Source organism: Arabidopsis thaliana, chromosome 5, assembly GCF_000001735.4.
Source record: "Arabidopsis thaliana chromosome 5, partial sequence".
NCBI classification, from domain to species: Eukaryota; Viridiplantae; Streptophyta; class Magnoliopsida; order Brassicales; family Brassicaceae; genus Arabidopsis; species Arabidopsis thaliana.
Genome location: NC_003076.8, coordinates 10,831,518 through 10,846,491, shown reverse-complemented (window position 1 = coordinate 10,846,491; position 14,974 = coordinate 10,831,518). Strand labels below are relative to the sequence as shown.

At 33.4% G+C, this 14,974-nt stretch overlaps 2 protein-coding genes and 1 non-coding gene across 3 annotated transcripts; 2 read left to right on the top strand and 1 right to left on the bottom strand.

Moving 5' to 3' along the window:
- Positions 1-735: 735 nt before the first annotated feature.
- AT5G28824 lies at positions 736-3,832 on the top strand. The gene is made up of 4 exons (NR_144276.1): positions 736-1,211; positions 1,303-1,354; positions 2,857-2,960; positions 3,742-3,832. It is a non-coding gene; the product is annotated as an other RNA (non-coding RNA).
- A 2,833-nt stretch (positions 3,833-6,665) lies between these two features.
- On the top strand, positions 6,666-8,643 carry AT5G28823 (uncharacterized protein; the record flags this gene model as incomplete). Its single annotated transcript, NM_147946.1, has 3 exons — positions 6,666-7,331; positions 7,552-7,891; positions 7,943-8,643. The coding sequence occupies 3 exons, from the start codon at positions 6,666-6,668 to the stop codon at positions 8,641-8,643; spliced, it is 1,707 nt and encodes a 568-aa protein (NP_680251.1).
- Positions 8,644-13,959: 5,316 nt separating this feature from the next.
- Positions 13,960-14,693, bottom strand: AT5G28820 (Myb/SANT-like DNA-binding domain protein; the record flags this gene model as incomplete). The annotated part of the gene is made up of 3 exons (NM_147945.1): positions 13,960-14,151; positions 14,237-14,437; positions 14,568-14,693. The coding sequence occupies 3 exons, from the start codon at positions 14,691-14,693 to the stop codon at positions 13,960-13,962; spliced, it is 519 nt and encodes a 172-aa protein (NP_680250.1).
- Positions 14,694-14,974: the final 281 nt, after the last annotated feature.

Below are 14,974 nucleotides of genomic sequence, written 5' to 3'. Positions count from 1 at the left end.
AATCGAGACAAATTGATAGAGAGGGAAGAAATCGAGCAAAAAATTAGGTTTGCAAATTTGGGGATTTTTCGATCCCAGAAAGAATGAATTTTTTCTAAGTAGCGGGATCTAATTTTTTAGGTTACCGCCTAACTTTAACATAGCGTTTTTAATTATATCTGCTATTGAAAACCTGATTTATAAAAATGTGACTTAAAGTTTATTATATCATAGCGTTTCTTTATGCACAAACGCTATTTAAAATAAAGTGGTTACATAACAATAGCATTAATGACATAAACGCTATATTATAGTGCTATTAAAACACAATATTCTTGTAGTGCAACAACCACATATTTTTACTCAACTAATTAGACCATCTCCAATGGTTGTCTGTATTTTTTCTTCGAAATATAGAGACAAAAATAGAGATCTCTATTTTTTCCTCTATTTTTCCTTCTAACAAATAGAGATCTCTATTTTTTTCTCTATATATAGAGACAAAAATAGAGATCTCTATTTTTACTCCAATGGTTCCTCAAAAATATAGATCTCTATTTGTTAGAAGGAAAAATAGAGGAAAAAATAGAGATCTCTATTTTTGTCTCTATATATAGAGAAAGAAATAGAGATCTCTATAATAGAGGTGAGAATAGAGATGAGTTGGAGTGAAAAAGAGACAAAAAATAGAATTTAGAGACAAAAATAGGGATGAGTTAGAGATGCCCTTAAACAAAATTACAATTTATTATTTAATTAACAAAATTGAACACCTAACATGAGTAATCTTAATAATCATGGGAGATTTGCAAAAGTCCCTTTTTCTAATGACATTTTGCAACAATACCCTTTCCTGATGGCCATTTTTAAAACTGCCCCTTCTAGTGTGGAAAATTACTGTCTTGATCTTAATGAATAATTAGAGTTTCACTTTTATTTCTCCTGTCGACAAACCTCTTCCTCTTCGACAAACCTCTTCGCCGACGAATTCAGTTCTCTCCGACAAACCTCTTCGCCGACGAATTCAGATCTCTCCAACGCCGAATTCATTTCTCTCCGACGCCTAATTAATTTCTTTCCGACGCCGAATTCATTTCTTTCCGACGACGAATTCTGATCTATCGCCGAATTTATTTCTCTCTAACGAGAAACAATCCCCAGAGAAATCCGACGAAGAGTTTCCTTCGATTTGGAGATCGATAGATCCGACAGAGAAATCGCCAAATCCGACGGTAATATGACTCTCGATTTTATAGTGGATCTGACAATAGTTTAGATCTAAATTTCAGTTCGAATCTGATTTATTTTGTACATGTTTCGCAGATGGATTCAGAGAGTGAAATCCTTACATTGCCTGAACAGATCTACAAAGAAGGTAACGAATCTATTGCAATGGGTACGGTTCAGCAACATTCGGATTGGATTTTAGTTAATAAAGTAGAGGAAGCGTTAGGCGAGAGTTTATTTGACAAGATTAGAAGTTCTTTTTTTGGTTCTTTAGTTGAATTGGGACCAAGAATGAAGGCAAAGAGGGGTGTAAAATTTTCAGGGAAATTTTTCCACTACCTCATGCAGAAGAGAGTGATGACTAAAGGATAAACTCTTTGGTTTAGAGTTGATTCTCAACCAATCTGTTTCTCCTTGAAAGAGTTCTTACTTACGACAGATAATATGATTTAGAAATCGAATTCACATAAGCAACAACAAAATCGAATAAACCAATTCGAAATCGAGACATTTAGGCTAACATTACAAATTCGAAATCGATTCGAAAAACAAACCTGGGAAAAGCAAGAGATTGAATGAAGACTGAGACGGTGAAATCGACAACACGAATCCGACAATCTCCGACGGCGACGACGGGATGCAACGGTGACAAATTAAACAATTTCCGACGAAGGAAGAACAAGAGAAAGAGTAAATAAAATTAGGTCGATGAAGTGTTTGTAGTTCATTAAGGGTAGTTTGGGAATAATAATATTAGATGGGGTAGTTTGGGGATAAAACTATTAGATGGGGTAGAAATGAAAATAGCAAAAAAAAGGGTAGAGTTGAAAAGGGGCATCAAGGAGAGGGCATTAGAGTTAATTTTTCAATAATCATTAACACAAAACCATTAAAAAAATATACGATTTTGAACAATATATCATATGACTACTTACAGTATATGATAAACATGTTAACAATTTGCATTCTCCTCCGATTTTAATCTTTGAGTCAATTATATTTATTTGATTATAGAGAATTTTAACATACCGCCTAAATTCAAAAGATTTCAAAAATCAGGTTTAAATATTTCATGGGTAGAACGTATTCTTACACGAAATCAACGTAAGTTTAAATAAAACAAAAAACTTTAGTTACATATTTTGTTATATACAAACAAATATTATATCTCACATAATAATTTTACACATAATAATTTATTCGTTTTATTCCGCACATAGTGCGGATTCTTAACTAGGATTTTATATTGTACAATCTACTACTGATAAAATGAATTCTTTGAGATCAGTTAAGGTGTCCATCTCATCAAATAAGAAGAACTTCTCTTAAATCTTGCCACATTATCCATCCAATTTTTTTTAGTGCATTAGGTTTTCACGTCCTTGTGTTATTTCTCCTCCATAAATGTTTTCGCTCCTCACTTAAATTATGAGTAGAAACGTCTCATAATTTCCTATATAAAATATCCTAAGATTGTGACTAAGATTCCCATAATTGATTGCCTCATCTCCATCGGTGCTTCAGTTTCCAATTTATAATAATTGAAACTGAAATTTTGATCAAAGCGAATGCCAATGAAAAACAATATGTGATTCTGTTATGTGATTCTTTTCCTAATCGATTTGCTTTATTTGTTTGGTTTTAACACAGAAGCGTTGAAGATGTGTGACGATAGCGGTGTTAAGCTTGTGTAGAAAAAGAAGCCAGTCAAAGAGTCGTATATACTACACTACACGATGAACAAATAAACGGAGGTAAGTTAATGGAATTTCACTGTTTTTAACTTTCCATTTTCCATTTTCCATCAACTCCCATCACTTCATTGCTTAAGTAAGCGTTTTCTCCATTTCTGAACTCTTTCATTTCACTTGCCTGTATATTCATTCAGTTTGCACTAAAAAAGTGAATCATTTTATGTAGTAATTTGTTTATATATCAACGAAGTGATCCACTACAATTTTGAACTCAATGCTAGACCAAGACGAACAATGAGTGTTTACGCGTATCTTCATCTATGGTTGTCCGTCTACCAAAACAAATCTGTAAGCAGACGAGTAGATTAGGCAAGTATATAAGTTAGGTATCGAGAAAGTGTAGTGAAAATAGGTATACTTGAGATCAATGGCTTCCTATTTATAAGTTGCTTTATTTAATTAGGCAATTACATATTAATCCATAAAATTTCATGCTTCTCTATTAAGTTTCACCAACTAAATGTATCTAATCTATGTTTTATTAAGTTTAGGTTGTTCGTTTGGTCGCCGCAGCTACTTGCGACAATCGCAGCCGCGATGTGCATGTGCATGTTCGTTAGGTGGACGCAAGACGATGCGGCCAAACATTATGGCAAACGCAAGTAGCTGCTGCTAAAAATTGTTGACGCCGTTTTAATTCAGCGTTAAATTGCGATTTAAGTGGAAAATAACAACATTACCCTCAATATGTTTGAGAATCACAAAACATCTAACCCCAATGGTTGCGGCTAAAGCTACTCATCGAAATTTTTTCTTTTTCTCATGATCTATCGGCGATTTCAAGCTTGTTCTTCGACGATCCTCCTCTGTTCATAACCTTTCTTTTTTCATCAAGCTGAAACATTGACGACATCTACTTCTTCAGGTTTGTTTTGTGAGATTGAAAATTTAAGAAATGCTTTCTCTTCTCTTGACTCTTCTCTTCTATTTTGATCTTATGTTTATGGGTTTTTGTTAAAGTTCTTTGCTTAGCTCAAATCTAAGTGGTTCTGTTGAAGCTGTTGTAAGACGGACCAAAGTTCTTGACAAGAAGAATAGGATAGCAGTACAGATGTTGGAGAGTGAGAATGAATATAGTGTTAAGAGTGTATTACAGAAGCTTAATGGATTGCCTGGAGTTAGGATGTGGTCTCCATTTCACAAAGCAACAGTTGAGAATCTTATAGTTGATGAAGCCAGCCGACATTGTTTTATAACGTTTCCTAGGGCTGAAGATAAAATTGAATTTTTGGAGCTTAGGACTAGAAGGTTCCTTGATGATTTTTAGTGTTGATTGATGAGATTTTCAGTATTTTGTATTTATCTTTCCTTAACACTTGTTGAAATCTGAATCATATTTTTAGTACTTAACACTTGTTGAAATCTGAAGCAAAAATGCATAAGTTTCACTTTGTCTTTACGTGTCTTTTTTATGACCTTAACACTTGATGAAATTTGAATCTTTCTTTTGTTTTGGTCATATTTTGGTAACCATGTTTTGGTCGTGGCTAATTTATCTTTTTTTGTATGACCTTAACACTTAATTAAATCTGAATATCTTTTGATGGGGAGTTACTTTTTTGCAGATGGTTAGAAGGTGAATGTTGGGTGATGATGATGATGATGATGATGGTGATTATTATGGTTTTCTTAACTCACTTACTATGGAGAGATTAAATTATAGAACAGATCTTGGAGCAGGATGGCGTCATGTTCAACATCTTATGCATGGATCAGATCAACAATGTTATGACATTCTCCGAATGAACCAAAGAACATTTGAAGCTTTATGTAAGATGCTTCTCGAGATGGTTTGTTAGGATAAGAATGTTCGAGATATAGCTGCAAGATATCAGCGATCATTGGATACAGTGAAAAAAAAGATTGAAGATGTTCTGAGTGCTCTTTTAAAGTTTGCAGCGGATACATTAAAGCCACAAGAAGGTAAATTTACACGAGTAAACCCTGTTTTGATGAATGATGATCGATATTGGCATTTTTTAGAGATTTGTGTTGGAGCACTTGATGGAACTCATGTCTCAGTTGATGTCGGATTTACACACTCAAGTATTTATATTATTTGTGGGTTAAAACTCTCAAAGACAAAAGTACAAGACAAATACGCATTGTTAAAGTATAAGAAAATATGAAAAATATATAAAGAATTTGTATAGAGAACGTTGTATTGTATTCATAATGTAAGGATCTTCATTGAAAAGGGAAGAAATAATATTTAGTAGGGATGTTGTTGTGGGAAAAAAACCCAGCCCGACCCAAGCCCAAATTGAGCATGTCAACCAAAAACATGAATCCAATAAACCCGAATGGGTTTTGGATCTTGAAAAAACCCGATGAGATCCAAGACTACCCTTGGGTACCCAATTTTGTTTTTGTTTTCTTTCTCAAATGTAAAATAGAGACCTTTAGTCCATTTTCAAATGTCAAACATAGACCTTTAGTCCAAACCTTTAGTCAAGATTTGTTATATTTACTTATTTTCTTAATTTGTGTGAAACAAATCTTAAAAGATAGAATTCACCCTAATTCCACTTGTCATAATTACATTTCGTACAATCCTACCATCCCAACTCCATCGTTCACCGTATGTACATCCAAAAAATTATGTTTTTAGTAGAAATTATAAATGATTAGTGTTTTGGATGTGAAATAAACTTTAAAAAAGGAGGAAGATTGTGCGGATAAACTTTAAAAAGAATGTCATGTTCTTATTGCATAGATTTCTTCTTAGAACGGACTATGACTCACTAAGATCTACATAGCTCATTTGGAAAGAAACAAACCCATAATACACGCTATCCCAATCAGGCCCGGCTTAGTTTATTATTGGGTCCAGATCTCAATAGTTTGAAAAAAAAATGATGTATATAAACAGAATTCAAATTTTTTGAGCTTTTTCTAAATTTTTTTAATACAAACGGGCCTAAATACTGAAAAAATGTCAAAATTATATTGAATCATGTTCATCTGTCCTAGTTGCACAACCCAATAACCGGGCCTGATACTAATGTAGACAATTATAAATAGTAAAAATGTCAAAAATCGCGAACTTTCAAATTTGAGATAAAAAAGCATAAACTTTAGAGAAGACATTTAAATCCTAACTTTTAGTTTGACTTTTGAAAAAAATGATCAAGTTTTGTTGACTTGGCCATTCAAGGCATGTCGTTATGTTTCCATCAACCAAACGATCGGGGCTGAAACTTTCCATTATAATCTCCGTGAAATAAAAACGATGTCGTTCTGGACATTAGAAAATAAGAAGAAAAATTTTCGATCAAGGGGAATCAAATAGCTGACCTTTGGGCTCATAAGAGACACTCAACCATTGAGCTACATTAACATTATAATATTTTGGTAAATATAGAGTATATATATACGTAATGACTAAAAAAATAATATAAATCATTAGAATATAGAATATTAATTATGTGACCTAAAGTTTATACAATCCTTGTCATTTTAATATATATGTACCACTAATCAATTATCATTTTTTCTTATAATTTAACAAAAAAAATTTTATTTTTATATTTTCTATCTAACTATGAATATAACATCAATTTCAAGTTAGAATATTTATTTTTCTTTTTGGTATCAAAGAAAAAAGTTCTCGGCTCTGCTACTCTCCGGCGAAGCCGTAATCACCGCGAATTTGTCGATTGCTTCTCGTTCTGCTATTCTCCGGCGAGATTACCTAGTCTTTCAATGATTTCAAGTTCTAGTTCATCTCGCGACAAAGGAGCAGAAGCAATTCCCGGAGGAGTCGTCGCTGTCGTCGATCCTCCAGACCCTAGGTGGCCTTATTTACATAGGTGGACGCAGGAGAGCTCTTCCCCACCGGTTAATCCTCCCCCAAATACACCGTTGATTCTCTCAGCTGCTAGAATAGGGTTGAGTAATTCTCGATCTATTCAAGATTATTTTCTTCCGGCGGTTTCAATTGATTCAGCTACTACCAAGTCTCAGTTAGCACCGTTAGTGAAGAGTTTGATTGAGATTGCAACTCCGACAATTGAACCTGTTGTCCAGAGAAGTCCCCTGCCTCTCCGGTGTCGACTCTCAAAGGAGCTTGGCAGGTTCCTTGCAACGTCAGTTCTACCTCTCATCATCTTGCAGCAGGTCAAGCTAACAGACACATCATCTACGCAGAGATGGCCTTCACTTGTGGTCTCTAGTGGTAAGAAGCGGATGACTACTGTTGGTATTGATCATAGTAAGGATTCAAAGGTTATTGATAGGTCTCGAACAGTTGAGGATGAGTCTCTGAAAGTTTTTTCAAAGGATTATCCTTGGGCTGCAAAGATGGATCAATCGAAGCGTAATTTGCATCGAGTTACTACGCCGGATTACTTAGAGCATGGAACCCCTTTGGTAAATCTCCCTAGTCATGTTTTGTCATAAGGGATTGAGAATCAAAAGGAGTTTATTGTAGGACAATTCTATCAATGCGTTGCTCCTTCTGGAGGATTGGTTCATGCTGTTATGAATTTAGATTTGGGGAAGAAATTGTAGAATATTTACTAAGAAACTGAGTGAGTCTTCTTATCTCTTTCACATTCCAGATGAGGCAACTCGCTGTTGGATTCTTTAGAGAGCATTGTGGCACGTGGATGATTGTTTGATGTTCGTCTCAACTTGGTCACCCGTTGCCAATTTCGAAGTTCCGGAGATCACAATGATTCCTGCTTGGCTTACGCTCAAGAACATCCCTAACCAGTTATACTCTTTTAAAGGGATTAAATGGATTGCTTCGGGGATTGGGGAGACTATGTTAACTAGCAGACCTTGGCTGGATCCAACCCAAATGGGAGAAGCTAAGATCTTGGTCGAGGTAAAACTTGATAAACCCTTTCCTCAAAGGGTTGCTTTAAAAGAAGAATGTGGCTCAATAACTATGGTTGATGTCGTTTACTCGTGGCTGCCTTCTAAGTGTAGCTTATGTGGTCACTTGGGACATAAATAATCTAGGTGTTTGGGTCTAGGTTTAGAGAAGACTGTCGTTTCAGCTTGTAATAATGGTACTCCTTTGAATGAGAATAGCATTGTCAATGCTTCAACCAAGGCATTAGATACGGCTATTGTTTCTAATGGTGCAGCGATATTGAAAGGGTTTCACAAAACTGTTGATGACACATCGGTTTTACCCCTTCAAGTTATAGGTACTATCACCGACTTTCTCTCCTCTTCAAACTCGAAAGAAGAAACTGTCATTGGCTTGGGATCAGTAGCAATTACTGATGCAAGTAAAGATGTGGTTGTCGGTCCTCAGCTAGTTGAGAAGGAGGTCTTGCAAATTTCAGATTCAAATACTGCCATACTTTCTTCAACCATGAAAGTGATGGCTACTCCCGCAAAGGTCTCTACAAATAACACTACCTCTACTGCAGGGGTCAAATCTAGTACTAATACTTCTTTCCGCAAAGCTTCTAGTTCAAATAAATTTGCGGTGCTGGATTTAGCATCGGATGTGGTTCTGCGCGAAGATTCAAACATGGTTGATTCTGACAAGTCTGAGGATTCAGATGAGGATCTCATAATGAATCTAAAGTCAACATTTTCAGGAAAACATCTCCAAGACAGACCGTTGCAATTTCCGAACAAGGCAATAAATATTGGTCATGGAGGAAGAGGAAGAGGAAGACGAGGTCGAGGAAATCGTGGTCGACGAGGTGGGTTTGGTTAAATCCATATAGTCGAATTTGGTTTCAAAACGTTTTCTTTTTCCTCCCTAGTTGTCATGCTTTGAAATCTTTTGTGTGCTTTGTTACTCTTTCCGCTTTATTGAACTGTATGATCACCGTCATACTATCTTGTAACGGTTTTATATATATAAAAAAAAAGAAAAAAAAAGTTAGAATATTTATGTTTTATATTTATCTAATATATATTATAATATAAATACAAATTAATTTATTCAAGGTTCAGTTTTTTTTATATAATTTAAAAATCAATGATTTCAAATATAGAAGAAACTTAACATATAAAATTAAATATTTGAAATTTTCAAATATATATGTAGGGTAAATTTATTTAATATTTGTATATGTTTGGTTGTTGATTTTATTTAGTTTTGTTATTTTTGATTAATTGCAATTTTTAATTAATTGTATATTATTATGTTTCGTATATATATACTATCTGTCTATAAGATACCAAAATGTTAAGAGTGGATCTCTTGAATGGAAACAACATCGACATGAATGACCTCAGATCTACGATCTTGACCCTAAGCCAATGACCTCAATCAGTGAGCTCAAACTTTCACTCTTACTTCTCACAATTTGAACATAAACTTTCACTCACCTTTACTATATTAAAAATATCTTTATGACATTTTCACTCACAATTTGACTCTCTTTTATTTTGTTTGGAAAAAGGTATTAGTAAAAGTTAAGACAAAATATTTACTTATTTTCTTAATTTGCGGTTCGAACACGTCAAAATATTTGTTGAATGGTGAAAGCGGATCAAGCGTTACAAATGAAATATATATATTAATTTTAAATAAATGTTTTACATAAAGTACACATACTAAAATAATTATATTAATTTGTAATATTGGTTTCACATATTCTTTAACATGTATTTTAAATAAAAGATTTTAAAAATACGTAATTTTTTAAATATCTTAAATTGAATTTTCTTTATTAATTTACCATATTTGAATATGTATTTTTGAATTAAATGAACAAATACTTTAAGAGTCCAAAATATATTATTATTTAAAACTTTAAGAGATATTTCGTAAATGTTAGTAAACATGTGATTCTTTGAAGAAAATAAACAGATGATAATATAGCAAAACATTTTATATGAAGTAATTTTTAAACTGATTTTAAGTTATATTCTAAAAAATATTATATGTATTATATATATAAAAACGACTCGGAAAGTTATAACGAAAATGGCTAACCCAATAGCGGATTTCGCAGCTGCCACCGTTGGAACCAATGAAGATGGAAAAAAACACATAAAAATAGAACCAGATCAAGTTCTGCCATGCGGTTCATCTAATTTGCTCTTGCACCTGAACCAATGATGGTTCAACTATTTGTTTTAAATTTTTAATTAGAAACATTTATACTATTTCAAAATAACGTAAATGACATCACAACGTCGTGTCAGATCTATATTTATTAAATACGGTAAAACACGCGGATCTAGAGTGTAATATTGGATGATCTGATTGCCATTGCTTCTCAATGTTATAAGGTTTCGATGTTGTTTAACCGGGCTTCGTGGTTGTTGAACATGGCTTTGTGGTTGTTGAATGAGATCTTCGGAGATTCAGCCTGTCAAGTTTTCAAGAGATTTAGTGAGATCTTTGGAGATTAATGACATAAAAGGTTTTGTAAGTTATCATTTAACCTGATTTCCATATATAACAAACAAATCAATTCAATATCGAGAACTAGAAAATTATTCGAATTAATCATTACATTCTCATAACAAAAAAATCAGTTCAATATTGATAACTAAATAAATCATAATATCATTATATACAATGAAAAAGTATTTTATTTCCGAAATCTAGCGAAAACTAGATATTGAGATATTATCAAATCGAGCATATACCTTTAAAATCCTTATTCGCTAATATACGGTTGTTGATATTCGTTCTCTAAACCCTAAAATAATCTCACCCGTTTCATTTCATATAAATATAGTCATAGTGTAATAAGTGTATATACACAATAACCTTTCATATAAATATTCTTCTCTACATACTCCTTTGAAAACATGGCTGCAAATTTTGGTATCACCAACCTTGCTGACATCACACCTTTCAAGATGAATTGGAAGAACCAAGTGAAGATTGTCCACTCCTAGACACAATACACACAATAAACTAGTGAAACATTGGAAATGATTATGGCTGAGACTATATATTCTTTGCTTCATTAGATCTTATTTTTATCATAAAATGATCATATTATTAACATTTTTATACTATAACTCATATTATGTGCCCAAACACATGTAAGACCCATAGAAACGTTCATATAATCTTGATAAAGCCAAAAAATATGAAATCATAATTCAATCAAAAAGCGAAAGAGCTTCTTGCTCCAAGAATTGTTGTTGACGTTCAGTCAGATATGTTGACAATCAACACTGTCAAGTCTCAAATCTCAACAAGCCAATATAAAAAATAAAATCTAAAAATATAACATAAAATGTATATCATTATGATTCTATATTCATAACAGATGTCCACATGTTTTCTGCTATTGTTGCTCTCCAATTATTAGCAAGTACTCTTTGTTGTTCTTGAATACCTTGAGCCTCTTCATACGCATTATTTTCATCATCGCCGCTTTCATTAATGTCATTTTCTTCGAGAACACCTTCTTCAGGAAGAAACACGTCCGAACGATATTCTTTACGAAGATAATTACGTAAAACAGCACATGCAAGTACTAACTATGCTTGCGTCTTATATGGAAAGGGAGGTGCAGATTTGAAGATGAAAAATCTTAATTTGAAAATTATAAAAATACTCTCTATTACGTTTTGCAAGCTAGAATGACGATGGTTGAACATATCATTTTGATTGTTGGGATCTTTACTTTGTCCTCTAAAGTTTTGGAGATGATACCGAGTACGTTAAAATGAAGCTAAAAAATTACGACGAGTGGCGATTCCACAATCAACTAAATAAAAGTTTTCTGTAATTTAAAGTACACAAATATAAGTAGGATAAAATACAAATTAATAACAAAAATAATATTTTGTTAGATTCTAAACGATATACCTTCAGGAAATTTTAATTTGTTTTTGTTTCTTGTTAAGACATCATCTAATATCTTTGCGTCATGAGTTGAACGTTCCCATCCACTTAGAACGTATATAAATTCTAAATCAAAATTGCATGCAGCTAAAACATTTTGAGATAATTGTCCTTTTTGATTACGAACTAGCTGTTTATTTTCCTGTTATCATTGCAGGGATATGTGTTCCATCAATAGCGCCCACACAATCCTAGGAAAATTAAAACAAATGGTTAAAATTTACTATACTTAAAAGAAATAAACACACAAAAAATAACCACGTACCTTAAAATAAGGATAAAATTGTTTGCTGTCTTTTATTTTGGTGGGCACTGCAAGTCTAGGTTTAGCCATATAGCTTGGTGCAAGTGCATTTAACACCTTCAAGATTGTATTTAAGCTCGTACGTATTGAGACTCTCGACCTCTTCAATCTATCTTGAGCCTGTATATACCTCGAATTTTTCCCAACAATGAACAAAAAGGTGGCAAATATTTCTTCAACTGAAACTGAATCTATCCTTGTATCTCTTAAACCAATCGTCACTCGAAAAATACTGCATAATTTCAGGAATGCTTCTGGATACATGCGATACAAATGTCGAAAATGATCGCGATCTTCAACCAACACATTTTGTATGTATTCATGCCCAAGTCTAGTAGTTGGTTTTCTAATATGTTGTGGCATTTGTGAAGCAAAATATCAAATTTTCGCAAGGATCGACAAATCCCGTAACAAAATATCAACATCTGACTCAAATTTCTCATTCTCTTTCTTTTTCTTCTACCTTGCATCTCTTCATTTTGTTGAACAATATGATCAATTATCAAAATCCTATACGAAAACATAATTACATAAAACGTTTTAGCACCAAGAAAAGTAGACAAAACTGAAAGTCTGGATCAGAATTGATGTGTTACTACTGCTTAAACAAAAAAAAAAAAAGAGGATGTCCGTACTGCTAATATACTCTCTTTGAGACGACTTGAGTAACTCTCCAACAGAGTAACTGTCCTTGAGACGACTTTTGTTTGTTAACGATCTCACAAATTAAACACGATCAACTCTTTACAAACAAAATAACCAACATTTTACTTTTTATCGTTTGATTAGAAATGACAAATTAAAGAAGACTGAATCAGATTGATGTGTTACTACTGCTTAAACAAAAAAAAAGGATGTTCCTACTGCTAATACATAGAGACAGAACTTTTTCAACTGAGGCAGAATAAAATAAGTTATAGAAACGCATGTACCTCACGCTTAAGAAAGCAACAAGTCGGCGGCTAATGGAGAATGAGGGAGAGGTCACATTATATACATATGTAGACCTAGTTTATCCTCCAAATAATCCCCACCAAGCTTAATTATATTTACCCGCTACAATTATAGTTATCAAAACCAGAAAATAAAAATATGTTATTTTGTTTATTTTAGGTAGAATAATTAAATATAGGTATATCTTCTATTCTATGTTTGGGAAAATTGTCGAATATTGGGTGCTAATTCTGGAAATTACACAGAATTTCTTGCTACCATTCATCTCTGTCAAAATTTTGAGGTTGAATATGCTTTGATTGTTTTATTTAAAAGATGGGAAATTTTATTTATCAGTTGCAATATGCTTCGATTGTTTTACCTTTTATAGTAGTATTTGGTTTTGATTTATTCCCATCTTTTAAAAGTAGTTCGTGCATAATTGGCCATGTTCTTTAACTAGTCTCTACGACTATGTCAGAGACCAAGCAAAACAGCAGTGACGGAAGCAAAGCACAAAGCAAAACGGCGGTGACGATATGAAGTAGGTGTCGCAAGAGAGAGATAGGGAGTGTCACGTAACATAAAATGGATCGCTGGAATTTTGAGCGACTCCTTTTAATAATCTGAACTCCGTCGACGTCTATTTTGGAGTTGTAGAAACTGGTCGCTGCGACCACGTGCCGAACAGGGTAATTGTAGAAACTGATTCATATGATACAAAAACATTAAACAACGAGGAACTACTTATTCAAAACTGATACATATGGATGATTCATATGTTCGTACACCAAAAAGAAACTAGTTAACGAACAAGCTCAAATTGAAAATAAAATCAAAGAAAGCTTAAAGAACACTTGCTAAAACGAAAAGTAAAAAACCATAATCTAGTTCAAAGAATTGCAAGCAAAAAAAAATAACTCCAACGTGGAAAACCATCCAAATATTTGACGCATCCAACTTCATTCTTTTTATTTACGAAGGCTTCGCATAATCCATCCCTTATGTTGTTCTGTTGACATGTGCACAAATACAGATTTCATACCTAAACTGTCAACCAATGTCATGGTCTCGTAACATAAATCTGCATCCAAATCTGAAATTTCTTTGATAGCATCCCACACATTATTAGCTTTGTCTTCGACTTCCTTTTCTTCAGCTTCCTTTTCCCATCTTCTTGGAATCATATCAAAATTTGATTACCAAACTATTTCACTGTATGTATTTCATCCATTCCCTTGCCTGAACTTGCATCGATTCAGCCCTTCTTTTCTCTAATGATGAGAAAACGTCATGGGATCCCCCCATATCATCTAATATTTGGACATGACTTAAATCATGTGGCCCATCATCATCTCCAACTTGAGAAGCATCGACAACAATGGAATCGCCTAATCCCACAACATTTTGTCCAGTTGCCACATTCAATCCAAATATCATTCTTAAATCCTCAAAATCTTCAAATGACGCATTACACATATGACTTTTGTTTAGATGAGCATGTTCAAAGAATCAGTAAATTTAATTTTATACATAAGTACTACTATGTTGATTAATTACATGTTATAATTTTTGGTACCTTCAAATAGTCATCCCATACATCATCTCTAGCCGTGAATTTCTTCGTTGTAGGATCCCACCCTAACCCAAAACTGAAACGAAGAAGATCAAACAAGCTTTTGTACATACCCTTCAAGATCTTCATCCTATTCCTTTACTCGGTGAGGTTTTGTTTGTTCCAAGCTGCCTGTGTATAGCTGGTAAAAAACTTGTCTCCACCGTTAATTTGTTAAACTTGCCACTAACATCACGTAAACCCTGATTAATTTCTTTCATAAGGAGCCACATTAACATCTTGTGTTCAGGTTCACACCAATTTTTATTTGGACCTTTAGATTTCACACCTTGTGTATCTAGCGAATCTCCCATCGTAATATCGAAACTAGCCATCAAAATATTTATAAACAATACATCACTAGTTAAAAC